Source organism: Siniperca chuatsi, linkage group LG13, assembly GCF_020085105.1.
Source record: "Siniperca chuatsi isolate FFG_IHB_CAS linkage group LG13, ASM2008510v1, whole genome shotgun sequence".
Classification (NCBI taxonomy): domain Eukaryota; kingdom Metazoa; phylum Chordata; class Actinopteri; order Centrarchiformes; family Sinipercidae; genus Siniperca; species Siniperca chuatsi.
Window position 1 is genome coordinate 4,119,153 of NC_058054.1, and position 17,902 is coordinate 4,137,054.

At 37.9% G+C, this 17,902-nt stretch overlaps 1 protein-coding gene across 1 annotated transcript in view; it reads left to right on the plus strand.

Annotated features, from left to right (window-relative positions):
• Positions 1 to 17,902, plus strand: part of LOC122886633 (extended synaptotagmin-2-A-like) — a 62,915-nt gene that overhangs the window by 14,891 nt on the left and 30,122 nt on the right. Inside the window, 5 exon segments of the mRNA XM_044219056.1 lie at positions 2,770 to 2,811; positions 5,982 to 6,116; positions 6,904 to 6,980; positions 8,084 to 8,156; positions 12,799 to 12,888. Coding sequence (XP_044074991.1) covers positions 2,770 to 2,811; positions 5,982 to 6,116; positions 6,904 to 6,980; positions 8,084 to 8,156; positions 12,799 to 12,888 — 417 coding nt within the window.

The window sequence follows — 17,902 nt, forward strand, 5'->3', positions numbered from 1 at the left end:
TATACATAAAAAATAAGCATTTTTGTGTGTCACAACTAAGATTGGTTACAAATAAAGACCTGTTTTACTCCTGTGTTTACACATGGCAGAAGTAAATCTGAATAAAAACATAGATTTACTTTTTGTTTAAAAAAAAAAAAACAACTAAAAAGTGTATTGTAAAGTAGTAGTACCATATTTATAAAACTGAACTGATTCAATACAAGTATGCTCATTTACTTGACAATGGTGAATGAAGACATGAATTTAGTGGACTTTTAATACAATAGTAAAGTCCATACATTTATAGATTTTTATACAACACACTCCACACACACTTTTTGCGACTAATTTTGATAAATTGAATACACCATTATTAGTGATAATGTAGACTTTGTAATGGAAATTACAGTTTATTTGTGATAATAGTTTGTAATACTATGTCATGAATCTGCTGTGGACATCTTCATTTTCCAGTGAATGCAAAACAGAGAAATGAGGAAGCACGCATACACAAACTATTTATGTATTTAGAGACTAAAGCCTTCCTGGTCCAACCGAACTTAGTCTCTATTCAAATGCATTGTGTTCATGGCCATATTCACATAAATACTCACTGAGGGTTTATGTGTATCTGCCCCAGGCCTGATGGTTTCTGCAGAATCCTCCCAGTGTGTCAGTTATGTAACAGGTCTGTCACAGTCGACCCCCATTCCTCCACAACAGTGTTGATGCTGCTCCACTGATATTCTGTCAGACTGCATCCCACTGTGGCTTCGTAGACTCAGTCCTCTCAGGTAGTCAGCGCTCTGCTGAGTAATTTCTCTGTGAGATCTCCATCATTTGACAGAAAGTGATAACTGCACTCAGTAGGGTAAAAGTCAAACACACATTAGTCGCTTTTTGGCCATGGTAGCGCCAATGGCCCTACGGATGGCAATGTCAGTCTGCCGGTCAGTCGGTAGGTCCACCGCTTTGCTTCAGACTGAAATATCTCAACCACTATTAGATTGACTAGAATGACATTTTGTACAGACATTCGTGGTCCCCGGGGGATGTATCCTAAGGACTTTTCCTCTTGCGCCACCATAACATTTGGTTGACATTTGTAGTTCTGAGTGATTTCCATGCATTTCCCCCTCAGGATGAATTGTAATAACTTTGGTGAACCCCTAGAGTTTCCTGTAGCTCCACCATCAGGTGTTTTTTGACCAAATACCTGCAAAACTAATGACATTTCCATCTGCCTCAGCTGTAGTTTTAGTTTAGTGCTAATTAGTAAATGTTAGCATGCTAACATGCTAAACTAAGATGTGTTAGTATTTGGACAAAGCATCACTGTGCCTAAGTGTAGCCGCAAGCATGGCTGTAGACTCTTAGTCTTGTTAAAAGATAGTTACAGTCTTTGGGTGAAAAAAACTAACTCTGGTGCCAATGAGGTGATTTTAAAAGTGAGAAAGCCAATATGATACTTGTGGAGAAAGTTCTTCCTAAAAAGATCCACTGAACTGAATTAAGTTTTGAAGGTCGTAGTTAATCTCAAATGTTTGTTGTCACGGGGATGCCAAGTGTCTTACAGTGTGTGTGTGTGTGTGTGTGCGTGCGTGCGTGCGTGCGTGTGTGTGTGTGTGTGTGCGTGCATGCGCATGTTTGTGGGCTGCACCAGAAACCATATTGCCGTGTTGTCAGTAAGGCTGGGTGCCACAGAGAACTGGCATGGATAGGGGAAAAAGAACAAGATACTGTGTCAAAACAAAGAGGATGCTGTTTATCTGTAGTAATTAGACTTTACAAAGAACAACCTGGCATACATACTCCTTTGTAATCACGGACCTGCAGTTTGTTGAATTATTAAATGCACAGTTTAGTGTATTTGTTGTTTTTTCATGTAGTTTTAGTATCTAAAATGTTCACCTTTATTGTGCAGTTGAATTGTAATGGGTTACACAGATAGTTAGTCTACCCTCATTGATATAAATTGGGTGGACAAAATATTAGAAATGCTTCAGTGTAATGCAATTAAGTACAGCCTCTAAAATGACATTATAACCTTCATGAAGGTGTTGTTTTAAAAGCATTTTGGTGCATTGGGTTTAGCTTGGTGCACCAAATAAACTGACAACTGGTATGTCTTCTCAATAAAAGAAAGGGATGCTACGTAGTGATTCAATGAACTGAGAAATTTATTATTTACTATTTCTTATCATGTTTTGTCTTGCATCTATGGCTCTGACTTTTTACCTCCTTACACATCTCCATACAATAATCTGTGCTTCTTTTCCCTTCATTGTAAATCACCCTCAGTGACAGCTGAACATGTAAAATATATATTTATCTGCTTAACTGCTCTTTGAATTTGTGGCATTTTGGCTTTTTAGAAGTGTATTCTAGAAAAGGAAAGTCATTTAGAGCATTAGCTGCAACTGGATGAAATAGACTTTTTTCCTTGTCTGTTTGAATTGACACTGGAGATTATAGTAATTGTAAAAAACTTTATTCACACAAGTCCATTGGCCGATGAAGTAAATAACATGAAAAAAGGAAAAAATATTAAAACGACAGGAACAGAAATTTGACCTGTGACCTGTCCTGCCCTAGATCGAGTTAGCTTGTGCACTTGGAGTAAAACTAAAATAAAAAACACCTCCCTACACTGATGTCAGAAGAGCTAAAGACACCAAACTGGTCATGTCTGAAAAAATCATGGGATTTTACATTATGGCATTGATGGGAATTCGGTATGAATTTAAATCATGACTCTAACGCTTGCCTTTCTATCTGTTTTTCCAGGTCCATTATCCAGACGTGGAGAGAGTGGAGTGGCTGAATAAGGTACATACACACACACACATAAACACACTCATTAACTTTATCCCTCTCTTCTCTCGCCACTGGTTTGCTCTACATCAGGCGCTGTTAGCTAGCAGAGGCAGACAGGTAGGATATATAAATAGGATCTGAATCTGGAGCTCTGCTAGACCTTTAACCAGGGCTTCCTTCCCTGGAGAGAGAGAGAGACACAGAGTGAGGTGGAGAGAGTGATAGAGAGATCCAGAAAGAGAGAAATTGGCACCTGGAAGAGCATCACTTACTGTAAATGTTCAGGTGGACTTCCAGTAAGAAGGTAATAGATGTAGATGACCAGGTAAAGAGCTTTTTAATTTCCAAATCTGACATTGTGGTTTTCATGTTTACAGTCATATTTGCCTTTTATGGTTGTTTCCAGGTACAGAGAGTCTGATTTAAAGGTGCAAAAAGAATGATATTTGCTCCTTCAAAGCACATAATTGCCGTAATTTATTTGTGAGGGGTTGATGGGTGATAACTCCAGCTGACTGGTATTTTGTACTGCTCACCAACTGAAGATGAAGAGCTGTGAGCGACCATGAGGGCTTTAAAGCCTGATTTTAGCTTGGTGAGATATACTCATAGGGCTATTTCTGGTTTTTACAGTATTTAAAAAAGTCAGAGATTTCTATGTTTATTCATACCATACTACTAACTGTTAAATGTATTTACTTTTTCAACAAAAGCCCTCAAACCATTGCTTGTTTTATTAGGTTTACTTAGACTCTGGTGCAGTATAAGGTGCCTCTCTACACCCATTTTTCTTTACTTTGTAATGACAAGAGGAACTCATTTACTATAAACTACTGCTATCAGCACCTTCTTGCAGCAGGAAACATAACTTTGTGTGAGAACATTATGTCTGTGTGAAAAAAGCTCACAAACCTCTTTTGCACCAGCTTGAAGTTGTTGTTTTTTTATTTGAACACATATACAACAGTATACAACCAGATAATAGAAATAAAACAGATGTGACAGGAGAGGTTTATACAATGGTCCTCCCCCTAACTTAAGGGAAAAAATGCTGAACTACAAAACACAAAATGATTTAGCAAAATTCAAAGAAAATAAATGACAATAAGAAACACACAAAATGAACACAAGATTTCACCAAATCAACAGACAATAATGTGATGGAAATGTAAAAAGAAGTACAGATAAAAAGTAAAGAAAAGAAAGAATTAGACATCATGAAGTAAACAAAATAAAAATTAAATTATTACGCTGATTATGTGAACTGTACAGGAGAGGCTCTGGGAGCTAAATGCTAATGTCAGCATGCTAACATGCTCACAATGACAATACTAACATGCTGATGTTTAGCAGGTATAATGTTGACCATGTTCACCGCCTTAGTTTAGTGTGGTAGCATGCTAACATTTGCTAATTAGCACCAAAGTACAGCTGAGGCTGATGGGAATGTCATTAGTTTTGCAGGTATTTGGTCATAAACCAACGTTGAAAATATAGTAACCCAGCCTCATTGCACAACTTTCTGAATTGTCCCGAGTAAAATATTTGCCCCAAAAATATCAGACCTGCTTTCTCTCCCATTTCTAATGTTTACTGATGTATCATTAGTTTGGGAATGTTTTCTTCTGATGTTCAGGACGCCAGTTTATCCGCTTCAGCAAAGCTGATTCACATTTAATTTTTTGCACCATTTAAAAGAATGAGGTTTCCTCCATTTACGGTGCTCATGTAGATGAGTCTGAATGTCAGTGTCATTAATATCTTCAGTCCCTGTTTTCCAAACAGCTGAGGGACCACACCCCAGAAAGGGCATGGTGACGATCAGCACGGAGAACATTCCTGCCTGTTCGCTCACATATTCACGCCGTCTCCTTGTCTCCTTTCTCAGCCTGTAAAGATTCTTCAGAGGTATTTCTGGGTCACTGAGCAGCAGAGGATAGACTGAGGAGAGAAACGCTCTGACCTCAAAGCCCTTACAGTGCCAGTATGTGGCTGTGGCACATTTACAGATAAAAGAATAATTCCCATTATTTAATTATTTAATCTTCAGCATGAGGAACAGCATACTGTAGTTTTGCTGCAGTTCTTTGTCTTTTATTAACACTTTGGTGATACATATCTAAAGTTATTGCTTACATTTAAATTTCTAAAAGAAAATCCCACTGTATATGTCATCTTTGCATATACAGTGCATCCCTGATATTTCTCTCCTTCTCATTGTCTCAATAAATTAGACTAATTGAGTTTCCGGAAGCTGCTGGACACTGTGGGACTTTAAGCCTGTGGATAATGAACAGGTTTTACTACTGTAAAATTCTCAGTGCAAAAGATAATATGGCTCAGTTTAAAGTCAGTAGTTAGGACACTTTTACATGTTGCCGTGTAAGTAGTTGGGCATGTATATTAGAGCCTGACCAATAGTGCCAATTGTGTGCCTTGGAATAAAAAAGTGACAGCCCCAATAGCCAGTCCGCTTAATAAGGTCAATATTGCCCCCAATACAGATGAATCCCTAGTTCTTTAGGACATCCCTAGCCCTAATGTGTATGCATATCAGAGCTGAAATAATTACTTATTTTTCCCGATGTAACTTTTGAGTTTTGAGTCTCGTTGGACAGCGACAGGATGTCTTCACGGTTCAGTTCACAATAAATTGACATCCTGTGGAAACTCCAGTGTTTGAGTCTGTAGGTGAACAGAGCGTTGCTGGTTGCAGCTTCTGAAGTGCAAAACTTTACTTGCATTTCACTCTTTACTAGGGCTAAATCATATTGTGATCATTTTGACAGAAATTACGATTGCAATGATTCATAATTAGTGGGAATGATCATTTTTTGCATCACAATTTTAATTTTCACTGAAAAAACAATTCATGATGATTTTCTTACATCTGGAGAACAAGATTCGTAGGCCAGGGAATCTCTGCAGCAATTATCTTGCTTGTTTGCCAAATAACTGTAATGTTATCAAATATATATATATATATTGTATTAAAAGTCCACCAAGTGTGCAGTAAAAACAGCCTTCTTCAACGATTGCAGGGGTATATCAACAGCTAACAATGTTAGCAAGAATGAGGCACGTCATCTGAAACAGCTCTTCGCTCCAGCCCGGCAGAGAGCATGTGGGATATGGACGTGATATATTTGTCTAATTCTTTCTGCCTCTCTCTCCTCCCTCAGACGGTGAAGCAGATGTGGCCGTTCATCTGCCAGTTTGTGGACAAGCTGTTCAGAGAGACCATCGAGCCGGCAGTTAAGGGTGCCAACCCTCATCTCGCCTCCTTCTGCTTCACCAAGATCGACATGGGTGACAAGGTGACGAGTTAACAACAAGTAGTGTGAACTAAATTCCTCACATATAAACCAAAGGCTCAGAAAGTAACACAAGAAAAGAAGACAACTGCACAGAAACAACAGTGCAAACAGAAAGATCTTCACATAAAACTACTTCTGTATGCTATTAGTTGTACTAGTGCTATTACATCTTATACTACTCTGTTTTTTTTGCACTTTTCCAAGTGGCAACAATAAAAGCAGACGTAATGTTCACCATGGTGGATCATTTAATTGAAATTAACAGAAAGGAAAGTACCTGGTTGGAAGGAAAAACACATTGAGAAACATACAAACTACAAAATACTGTAGTACGATTTAGTAGGAATGTAAAGTATTAGTTATAAACTAAATGGGTTAAAACATGCTAAATGACTGGTATGGTTTGTTAATACTGTTGCTCATAGCTTCTGTCAAAGTGTAGGTGTTTAGATCTTTTATTGGTGTGTTTCTATTTTTGTCTACTTTGTTGCTGTTGAACTTCCATGGCTTGCATGAACTGAGTCTCCATTTTAGAACATTGTTTGCAGGAGAACAAAAGCAGCAAAGTGAATCTGGGTTTTTAATTGGAGCTGTTTTCTATTATGACAAGTATTCCTTGTCTTTTGTTTGTCTTTTTGTCTTAAACCACACACTGAGTCAGGATTTGCTCACATTTCAGAGTAGAGCATCATATGTAGGTAATAAACAGCAGATCATCCAGAGTCTGGTCAGGTTTGAGAAAGATTTGCTCACTTGTACCCGTTTTGTCATATCTTTGTTTCTGCAGCCGCTGAGAGTGAACGGGGTGAAGGTTTACACAGAGAATGTGGACAAGAGGCAGGTCATCATGGACCTGCAGATCAGGTACACAGTAAAGCTCTTATATTCGCTTGTAATTTCTGAAGGATAAGGCTGGTGATAGTCCTTTGTTTTAAATTTATTTATTTTTTATTGTCAACAAAGCTCATGAAAAGACCAAAACCAACAATGGCTTAGTGAAAGTAGTGCAAAGTATGGCTTTCCACAAGGATATGGCGTAACCAGCCAGTGGGGGGAAAGTAGCCAGCTAGGGGGGTGTGGCACATTCTAATGCCACTATTTGATCATATACACTGATCTTAATTATTACATATTTTTGTGAGTTTGCCTACCCAGTCTGTAAATAGCTATTAATATTTAAAACCACACCTATTCCTGACTGATCAGAACTTTTGTAATCAAGAATCATTAGACCTTATATATATATATATATATATTTTTTTTTTTTTTTTATTTGACACCAACACTGTAAGGTTTATCTAGAAATGCCACAATGATAGTTAATGTATTGTTTTATTAGAAACATAAAGCAGATATGATTTAAGAATAACATTCACTTTGTTACACACAAAGAGAAAATTACTCAATGACAGGATAACCAAAAATGTAAACATATACTTGAAACTTGATCATATACATTACTGCTAGAAGTTCCATTACATCATATTTTATTTTTAAAACGTGATTTGGGGCATCTGACATTAGTTTGCAGAATTGGTCAATGGCAAAAAATACAAAAGCCTTCTTGGACATTTTAAACTGTAAAATGACAGTGTGAGGCTGAGGCATAGCCTACATTTTCCTCATATGACATAGGCCTGTTACTTTGACAACATTGCCTGTTTCAGTGTGTGTTTGCAATGCGTCTTAGAGACGGCTCCGCTGTAAAAAGCACAATGTAAATAAATATATATGGAAAATGCAGAGGGTTCAGTGGACTTTTCAGTGCTTACTGCACAATCGTCAAGTTGCTGCCACCGGTGTTTTCCGAAGTAGCCAGAGTAGTCATCGATTATTTTGCTAATATTTGTCAAACACTGAAGATGACTCTGTGCTCTCTACTCGGCAGTAAACAACCTTTCAGCTTCCCTCACTTTCACATTATAACATTAATCCTCTTATTGCATTTTTCTTGGTCTTTCTTTCAGCTTTGTCGGGAATACAGAGATTGACGTAGACATCAAGAAATACTATTGCAGAGCTGGAATCAAAAGTATACAGGTATGACTGCAGTGTGAATGTACAATGTTAAATGCCATTTGTGCATGCGTGCATGTTAACCAGGGTCACATAGTGCAAAGCTTTCTAAGAAGTGGCAGGCCTCTTTCCTGCTGTGTTACTAGATTTACCAACAGTGCAGCTCTGTCATGTTGCAACGGTTTGATTTAGTGCTGAAACTATTAATCCATTAATTGAATAGGCAAAAAATTAATGGGCAACAATCCTGACAATTAAGTCATTCATCAGGCAAAAATACTCTGGTTTCAGGTTCTCAAATGTGAGAATTAGCTGTTTTCTCTATCTCTAATATCTTTGGGTTTTGGACTGTTAGTCAACAAGAGAAATAATATGAAGATTGGGCTCTCAGAATTTACTAATAATGAAAATAATTGTTAGTTGCAGCCCTAGTTTGATTTCTTCACAAATTCCACCCTTCCATCTTTTAAAGGTACACACCTCCTTTTTTGTGCAAACAATTTTTCAGTTGTGTAAAATAACTATAACAAAAGAAAATAAGAAACCCTAACATGAATGTGTTTACACTGTATATGAATTTATGATATTAGAAAGCTACAAACTTTTTTTTTTTGATTGATCAATTAATTTAACGTTAAGTCTATAAAATGTCCAAAAAATCACAAGTTCCCAGAGTCCAAGGTGATGTCTTCAAATTACTTGAGTTGTCCAACCAACAGTCCAAAACTCAAAGATATTTAATTAATAACTATATAAAAGAGATGAGCAGCAAATCTTCCAGTTTTAGATGCTGGAACCAGTGAATCTGTGGAAATAAATGATTGTAACGAATCAATTATCAAAACAGTTGATAATTAATTATCTGGAAATTTTTTAATACTGTATATAACTGACAAATAGTTTCAGCGAAGAAAATACTAAAATAAAACAAAAATACAACAAAAAAGATAAATGAAATTATAAAACAATTTGACGAAACTTGACGAAGATCAATGGAACCAAAAAACAAGCATATTAATTTTAATTTCTAAGACTATAGAAGATAAAAAAGAAACCGTAGTTTTAGGCAGATGTGTGTCTTTATTGGTGGTAGCCCTCGTTCCTTCGGCCATGACCACTGTATTAACCCGTGACATCTCCAGAGACAGTTTTACGTAATGTGTTGACACAGGACTGATAAAGGAGATGTTATCCACTCGACTGTTTGCAGAGGATCAGGCCATATTTGCTGTTCAGAGATCAAAGAAAGTGAATGGAGAGAAGAGTTGAAAAGATTTACAGAACGGCAGCGTGTACGAGGCAAAGTCAATATTTGCCTTTGTGTATGGCTTAAATTTATAGCTGCAGTGCTGGGCTGTGTGTCAGCTTGTCATAGGCTGCTGAAGAAATAAGTAGTTCAGACGCCGAAGATGCTTACTGAGAGCTTGTCGTTTCTTCACATTAACTGTCTGACTACATCAGTTACTGAAAAGAGAGCTTCTTCTTCTGGTTAGATGGATCCTGACACAGGATTATCTGCTGCACATGATTTATAATGGGTCCTCATTCAGGCAGGAATGAGCTACAGGAGGGCAGCGGGATAAACAAAAGGCTATCTTCAATCTTTCCACTGCACCCATTTTGATGAGCAAAATGTTGGTATTTGATTACTCAGAGCGAGCTACGACCAAATTTGGTGCTGCAGACGGGCAGTCTACATTTCTAAGCTTTGAGTCACTGCGGCCACTGAGAAAGCAGCGTCCTTAATAATGAAAAGCTCTGAGGGGAAACATTCACTTGTTTCTTAAGAATTGTCAGCCACATCTGTAATTTCAATTTAACATGAAAAAATCTTTGACCTGCATCAGTTCTTTGCCTCTGCTAAAATCATCAGAGTTTTGCATTAATGAATGATTTCAGCCCCAGATGATTGAAGCGCAGATTTTCTCTCCTCGTGACTCTTAGCACCATAAAGGTTTTGTAATACCAGCATTTAACAGTCTGATATCAGTAGAAACAGCCAAATGTCAAAGGAAGAGTTTGGCTTTGTGCTTTTGAAAAGGCCAGTGTGTTCCAAATTGCATTATATAATGAGGGTGAAGACAAATGACAGTTGTAGAGTATAATGCAAAGATCAGACTGTACAATAGCAGCCCAATAATGGCATGATCCAAGCAAAAATGAGTGGGGCCACAACAGTTTATATATTTTAGTTTGTTTATTTTATTCCATATTTTATTTTGAAAACATTGCTGAAATCTGGCAATGAATTTCTGGTCAGACTAGTCTTGTTTATTTATTCTCTATAATCAGGAAGTTTTTGATTTGAGTCAAATCTGAGTCAAACCAATTTTAGACTATTTTATTTAGGCAAACATCTCGTATTACTGCGTGTTTAAATAACATTTAAAACTTGAGAAGTTTGGCTTCTTTTGATAAACTAAGTAAAGGGTTTTGCTAAAACTAGTTAGACAAACACCTATGACACCTCTGTGAAGCCATGATGGTTGACATTCCTGATCTCGGAAGTCTGTCTCTGGCCTTTCCTTCCCCTTGCATGATCATGCACTTATTTCTGCCCATCAGCACAACCCCAGATTCCTCTTTAAGACTGTGGATCAGTTAGTTAACCCTGCCTCTCCTTGTGCCCCTGCTGATTGTGATGCTGATTGTGAAAAGTTTCTTTTGCACTTTGCTGGTAAGGTGGAGTTAATAAGATCTGATATCACCCCCAACCCTGCCTTTTTAGATGTGGATCACCCGCTCAGGGATTCTTTGAGCAATTTTTCTGCTGTTACTCTGCCTGAACTCATCATCAGACATCATGTCTCTTATGAGAGTATCCTCCAGCCCTCTGGACAAAATCCCAACTAGGTTTTTATTGGAAGTTATGGATTGTATTGCGCTCCTTGTACAAATTATTTTTAAAAGCTCGCTGTCTACTGGCTGCGTCCCAGATTACTTTAAAACTGCTTGTCTCCAGCCAGTCCTAAAACAACCTGGGCTTGATCCCACCCTCCTGGATAAAATCTAAGCAGCTTCTTGCTGCTGTAGAAAACAAAAATACCTTTGGAAAGTACCAATCTGGCTTTCGTCAACACCACAGCACTGAGACAGGCCTTCTCAAAGTCACTAATGACCTTTTAATGAATGCAGACGCAGGCGTTGTGTTCAATTCTTGTGCTGCTGGACTTAAGTGCTGCCTTTGACACAATTGATCATGGCATTCTCTTAGATAGACTGAGGCACTGGGTGAGCATATCTGGCACTGCACAAGACTGGTTCTCATCTTATCTGTCCAATAGGAAATTCTGTGTCAGCATTAATAACTTCATATCAAGTACGGTGTGCCTCAAGGTTCAATTCTGGGACCAATACTGTTCTCCTTATACATGCTTCCCTTGGTTGATGTCATCCGCAGACATGGTATTTCTTTTCATTGTTATGCGGATGACACACAGTTGTACCTCCCTGTCAAGCCCACTGACCTTAGTACTCTGAGTTCTCTGCAGGACTGCCTGTCTGACATAAAAGAAATTGGATGTCGATACATTTTCTTCAGCTCAAATAAAACTGAAATCCTTGTTATTGGGCCCCAACACATCACTAAACAAATATTGACATCTACTGGTAACCTGTCACAACATATCAAGCCTGTTAGCAATTTATGTTTTGAGCAACATATTACTAAGCTTGTCCAATCATGTTTTTATCACCTCAGAAACATTGCAAAAATCCGATCTATTTTAAATCGTACTGATCCAGAAACTGTTGTACGTGCTTTTATCTCCTCACACCTTGATTATTGTAACAGCCTGTTCACTTGTCTTAATCAGAAAACTTTGACACGACTGCAGACTGTACAAAACTCAGCTGTTCGGCTGTTAACCAGGACCAAGAAGTATGACCACATCCCACCTGTTTGTTTTAGGATTGATTTTAAGATCTTGTTGATTACTTTTAAGGCTCTTTATGACCTGGCTCCAGACTATATTTTAGACCTTGTAATCCCTTATGAACCTTCACGTAGTTTGAGATCTTCGGGCAAGGGTCCTCTGTCTGTTCCTGAGTCCAGGATGAAAACTAAGGGGGACAGAGCTTTTGCTTTCAGGGCCCAGAGGCTCTGCAACAACTTGCCTGAAGAAATTAGGTTGTCTGAGTTAGTGTCTTCATTTACGTCTCTTCTCAAAACACATTTTTATCGGAAAGCATATCCTGATTTTACCTGTTTATTGTATTGCTTTTGTGTATTTTATGTATTTTATTTCTTTATATTTCATCATTCACTGTGGTATTTTATTTATCTTGTTGTGAAGCACTTTGTACTTTGTTTTGATTAGTGCTTTATAAATAATATATAATAATATTAAGTTTTATTGTTATTATTATCATGCAAGTCATGAAAGATACCAAGCAATGATTGGTTGGGGCTCAACATGTAGTCTGACATATCTCTTTGCCAACTCAGCATGAAAAAAAGGCACCATGATCACCTAATCTGACAGTGACCATCTCAAAAGACATACATGTCATGTAGTCTAATTGCAGCATAATAGAACACTTTACATTCAATGAAAAAGACGATGAACATTAATAGGTTTCAATGAGATACAATGAAATATATACAGTAGAAACATCACTGAGAGGTCACTGACTAATTCATGATGGGTTTTTTCCCCCTGTCCAGCTTCATGGAACGATGAGAGTGGTGATGGAGCCTCTGCTGGGGGACATGCCGCTGATCGGAGCCCTATCCATCTTTTTTCTCAAGAAACCAGTGAGTACCTTGACCTTTGACCTCATCCTCTGACTGTGACTTTCTCATGATGTGTACCAGCTGAGTGTCTCCTCTAAAATCCCTGTAAGCCTTTTTACCAGGAAATTTCACTGTACACCAATACACTTTTCAGTTTTAAATGAAAATAGATTAATAAGCTCTATATACAGTACCTACTTGGATACTTTGGCCAAACTCTGGTGTACTGATTGAAGGAGGGCCACCTAGTGCCATGTTTGAAATTTGAAAAGGCTTTGCAAACATGAAAGAAAAGCCTGAACAAAAATATGCTGTGTAATGCGCAAAAATAGTTAAGTTAATAACAAAAGTTATTTTACAGAAGCACACGTGCAATGAAGATTTTTACAGAATTTGGTCTAATAACTTGCAGAAATGTCCTACAATCACTTTGGCCATCCATCACTTGAGCATTGACATATACTGCATGGATTATGAAAACCTGATTATGATTCTGCTTGTACTGTACAGTTCTACCAAACCACAGTGTTTTCCACTCCAGTCTTCCTGAACGCGTCCCAGCCCCAGTCCTCCTTTATCAGTGCATTCCTTCTCTCTGACTGCTGTCTTCCTTCCTGCACATTTTATCTTCAAGATTCAGGCTTTGACAGTGGTACCCACATAAAAAAGAATCACCATCAAAATTCTTAAACAGAGATGTGGAATTGTTCACTCCAAATACGTATTTTCAGTCTGAAATGAGAAGAAAGAGGCATTCGTTATGACAGCAGCAACACTTTTGAGTGGAAGCTTCTGGCTATGTTAGGAACAAAGGTGTTCAGAAAGATATGTTAATTTGTATCTTCTACATCTGGGTGGAGTTCACTGATGAGATGGTTTTTAGGTGTTGTTGTTTGGTGAGTCGATGCTGCATCTTCTCATCCAACTACAAAGGAAGTGACATCACTACTATTACATCAGATATAGGGCGATTTGTTCTGGCTTTTTAAATCCAGTTTTCTATGTTCAAGTCATTGAATATTTGCATTTATAGCTTTTTAGCAGGTTTTCTGTAGGTTTACCCATAAACCAGGTACATCACAAAGCTGTACCTGGTTGACACATGTATTAGGGCTGTATATTGGCAAGAATCTGGCGATACAATATATATCACGATATAGGGGTTACGATTCAATATATTGAAATAACATCAACCACAGCTTAACATTGTTGGTGTTTGGTTGGTTGTTGGTGGTATTTCCCCATCCTCTTCTTCCCTGTGGTCCACAGTCATGTGTAAGTGTTGTTATCTTTACCTTTAAATATTTTCCTGTGATTGATAACACTAAAGCTGTTTTTTACATGTTTTAACTTGAATGCAACTTCAGTTTCCTGAACCATCCGATTATTTTGGATGTCTGTGAATTTCCTGAACTTCAGTTGTCCTGAGATTACTGGTATTCATGGTGCATTGCTGTGGTGCATTGTTTTAGTGATGCCATTAGATTCAAATACCAGTCATTGTTTGGTTTTATCTGGTATGTATTATTTGTACATCTTGCCATTATGGCTGCCAGCAACAATATGAGGTTTGAACAAAGAGGAGTGTTTTTATTCTGAATGAAGAATGTGGAAACTCTGTGTACTAGTCAGGTTCAGTTTAGTACAAGGAAAAGTGAACCAAGTGCTGCTTTACTTTCGTATGAACACCGCCTGGTAATAGATTCATTTCTAATTGTCAGATTATGTTGTTATCAATGCATTTTGTCCTTTTTGAGTGTGGCAGGTCATTCTTATTCTTGAAAATTGTAGTTTAACAAAATAATCTTGACTCAAGTTCTACTTACTATCTTTTTCCAGAGCTTTCAACCTTATCTCATAGTCTTTATCAGCAGATGGCATTTGTCATTTGTGGTACTTTTTCAATAACACTAAATTTAATAGTTGTAATGAAGATTTATATCAGTTTTTTTGTCATTTGTCATCACCATGACAACTGAGCAAACTCTTCTCATCTCACGGTGGTCTTCATCTGCTGATGAAGACTTTTAGATGCAGTTGAACGCTCCAGAAGTAAGTAGAACTTGAGCCAAGATTATTTTGTCAAACATAGCAGGAGACCATTTTCATGATAGGAATTACAAATCAGAAAACAATGAAATTCCATGAACAAGAGTAAGACCAAAGGTCATGTAACAATGAGTTAGTACAATGACAATGAAATTTGATTCACAAAAGTATAAACTAGCTGCCAAATTAGTTACCTTGTGCTTCATGACAGGAAGAAAGAAAGTATCACAGTGAAAGATCAACATTGAGTACAACACAGTAATTATTCTAGTAAACATACATATAAAGTCCACACATTAGCTCCAGACAGCTAGTATCGTGGTTAGTTTGGATAGCAGTAAAACGTTTCAGTCTGGAGCAATACCTGTAGAGTAATACCCACAGAAAAACCTAGCAGCAGAAGTCAGCCAACACTTGGACCACTTTTGGTGATAAAATGAATGAAACAAGGATTTGTTTATATCTTTGTAATGGTTAAGTGTGTCTTTAGTTTTCATGCCAAAATTGAAAGCATTATTATATCTTATGAACCATTATTTTTCAGTGACAGTCATAATTTTCTTACACGAGTTGTTCTGTGAAATCCCCCTGCTGCTTTCATTCTCTTCCTGTGCCAGCCTGGCACAACGGCATTGTGGTCCACCATGGTCTACATCTAGAGCGCTAACTAGGCCACAGAAAGATGTACGCCCACTTCACTGTGCTGCACTCACACACAAACATGTGCCATGAACACATACACTGTACATTTGACCATCTATAGTACACTGTACATTTACAGCAAACTAACACACAGACATGAGGGGAAAGGCTCACATAAAGATTAAAGAGAAACTCAATTTCACACACAAAGATCAGTTTACTGGTCATAGTAAGACCTACCCAGCCCGTGGAAACAGATGAACATGTCTTCTATGGCTCTGGAGCAACTTTGTTTTTTAGTGTATCCCTTGTAAGTCCCCCATGTGTTTCCTGTAGATCTGACTGACAAAGGAAACTTGACTGACATGTGAACATTCACACAATTTTGTGCAGTCTTGTTTTCGTGCTGACCTGATTTTGCCAAATGAGCAATAGTTCTGCCTGTCGAGCGCAAGCTGGACAAGTTAAAGCTCTTCTGTTTTTTTGTAATTCTTCTGGACAGACAAAAGGGATAAATGCTCAAGAACAAGGCTAATTTTGGAATGATGTCTAAATAGTTCTCCTTAGCCAGCTAATTCAACAAAATTATGTGAAATTAGGCAATACCAAAGCAGCAACAAAATACATGCATCCAACGTTGTAGCTGCAGACCACAGCATAGTATAGATGGTCAAAACAGTGTGTCTGCTGCACATAGAAACACAGCCATGTTCCCTTCTTCTGTGCCTCTCACACACAGAATATACTCACATACTGGTTATGTAATGGAGAGAGAGAATGGGAGGCTCTTTAATGCTGTGAACATTTTAATAATCTTACACCAGACTGCCTGAGGCTTAACCCCGGGATTCCACCGGGCATGGCTGCGTCGCCTCATGGCTGCAACGTGGCCGCCGGAGGTGATCGCGGCCATTCGAGACAATGCTTGTGATCCCACCAGATGCGCCACAGCGCGTCCCTCCGCTCTGCTCCATGACGAATACGCGGCGAGTCTAGTTTTGATGGAAGCCGCGTCAAACAGCACAGAGCAGATGAACCAGGCAGGAAGTCAGACACAGAAACGACATAGAGAATCCGGTCAATTTTCTAAATTAAACACTCTGTGCAGACTCCCAGTCGTATTCAAACAGAAAAAAACAACTAAAACAGACAAAAATAGAGACCATTTAACTACATAGCCTAATTACCCACGATAGAAGCACAAAAGTCACGGAAAAATTACCGAATCAACAAGTCAACAAGTCATGAAGGACAGAACAAAACTGACTTGCAGACCTTTTGCTTGCACAACGCTGTTTACAAAACAGATGATAAACTTTTGCATTAAAGCGCTCTGTAGTAACTTACAAACATAACTTTTTACATTTCCTTTTTTAAAGTCTATAGCCCATTTTCACTTCCCTTTAAGAAATAAATGCTGACGTATTAATATCAACCAAGATAGGACTTTATTGATCCAAGCTTTATATACAAGCTACCCAGCAGTATATAAAGTAAATAACTCCACCAACATTAAAGTGATGTACACATTAATTCATCAATATTTATTATCCAGTCATATAATATACATTATTCTGATATGAGCCATTCTGCATAATGAGTACTTTTACTTCTTCCTCCATTGAATATGAGTCTTGGATTTGAATACATAACTTAATAATATAAGTGTAATATTTCTTAAAAGAAGGGGGAAAAACCTCAAGCTTCTGAAGGAAAAATAAAGGTCAGGAGGTTTAGTTAAAAAAGGAAATAAGTTGTTGCTGCCAATTATTTATGTACTTTTTTTTACATTTATTTGATTTGATTTAATATTTCTAACTTGTATTATTGTTGTTGTTATACATGTTCCTTTACTCTGTCTGTCTGTGTGTGTGTGTGTGTGTGTGTCCATGTACAGATAATTTAGCAGTTTCATGCGTCACGTTTCCTCTTCAGCCATAATAATGGCTTCCAGCATCTGACATTTTAAGCCTCTTTTATAACCTTTTTCAACTTTGCGGTCATTCTTAATGTCGCGCGCACACACACACACACACACACACACACACACACACACACACACTCATACACACACGCCTTTCTCTGGCTCTTACTCGTACACAGAAACTGCCACCTTACAATCTCAATGATATGTTTTAAAACACAAACACACTGAGAGTAGGTCATTCCACATTAAGTCCAGATATACATTAACCTTGACAACTGGCACGCTGCTCACATTCCTTTTATGGTTAGTGGACTGGTGTTATTTTGAGCTGGCTGCCTTCCCAACATGAGTCTGGTGATTGTCTTGTGATGGTACAGTTTGCGTGACGATGATTGAACACTGACCAGCAGTCGGTCC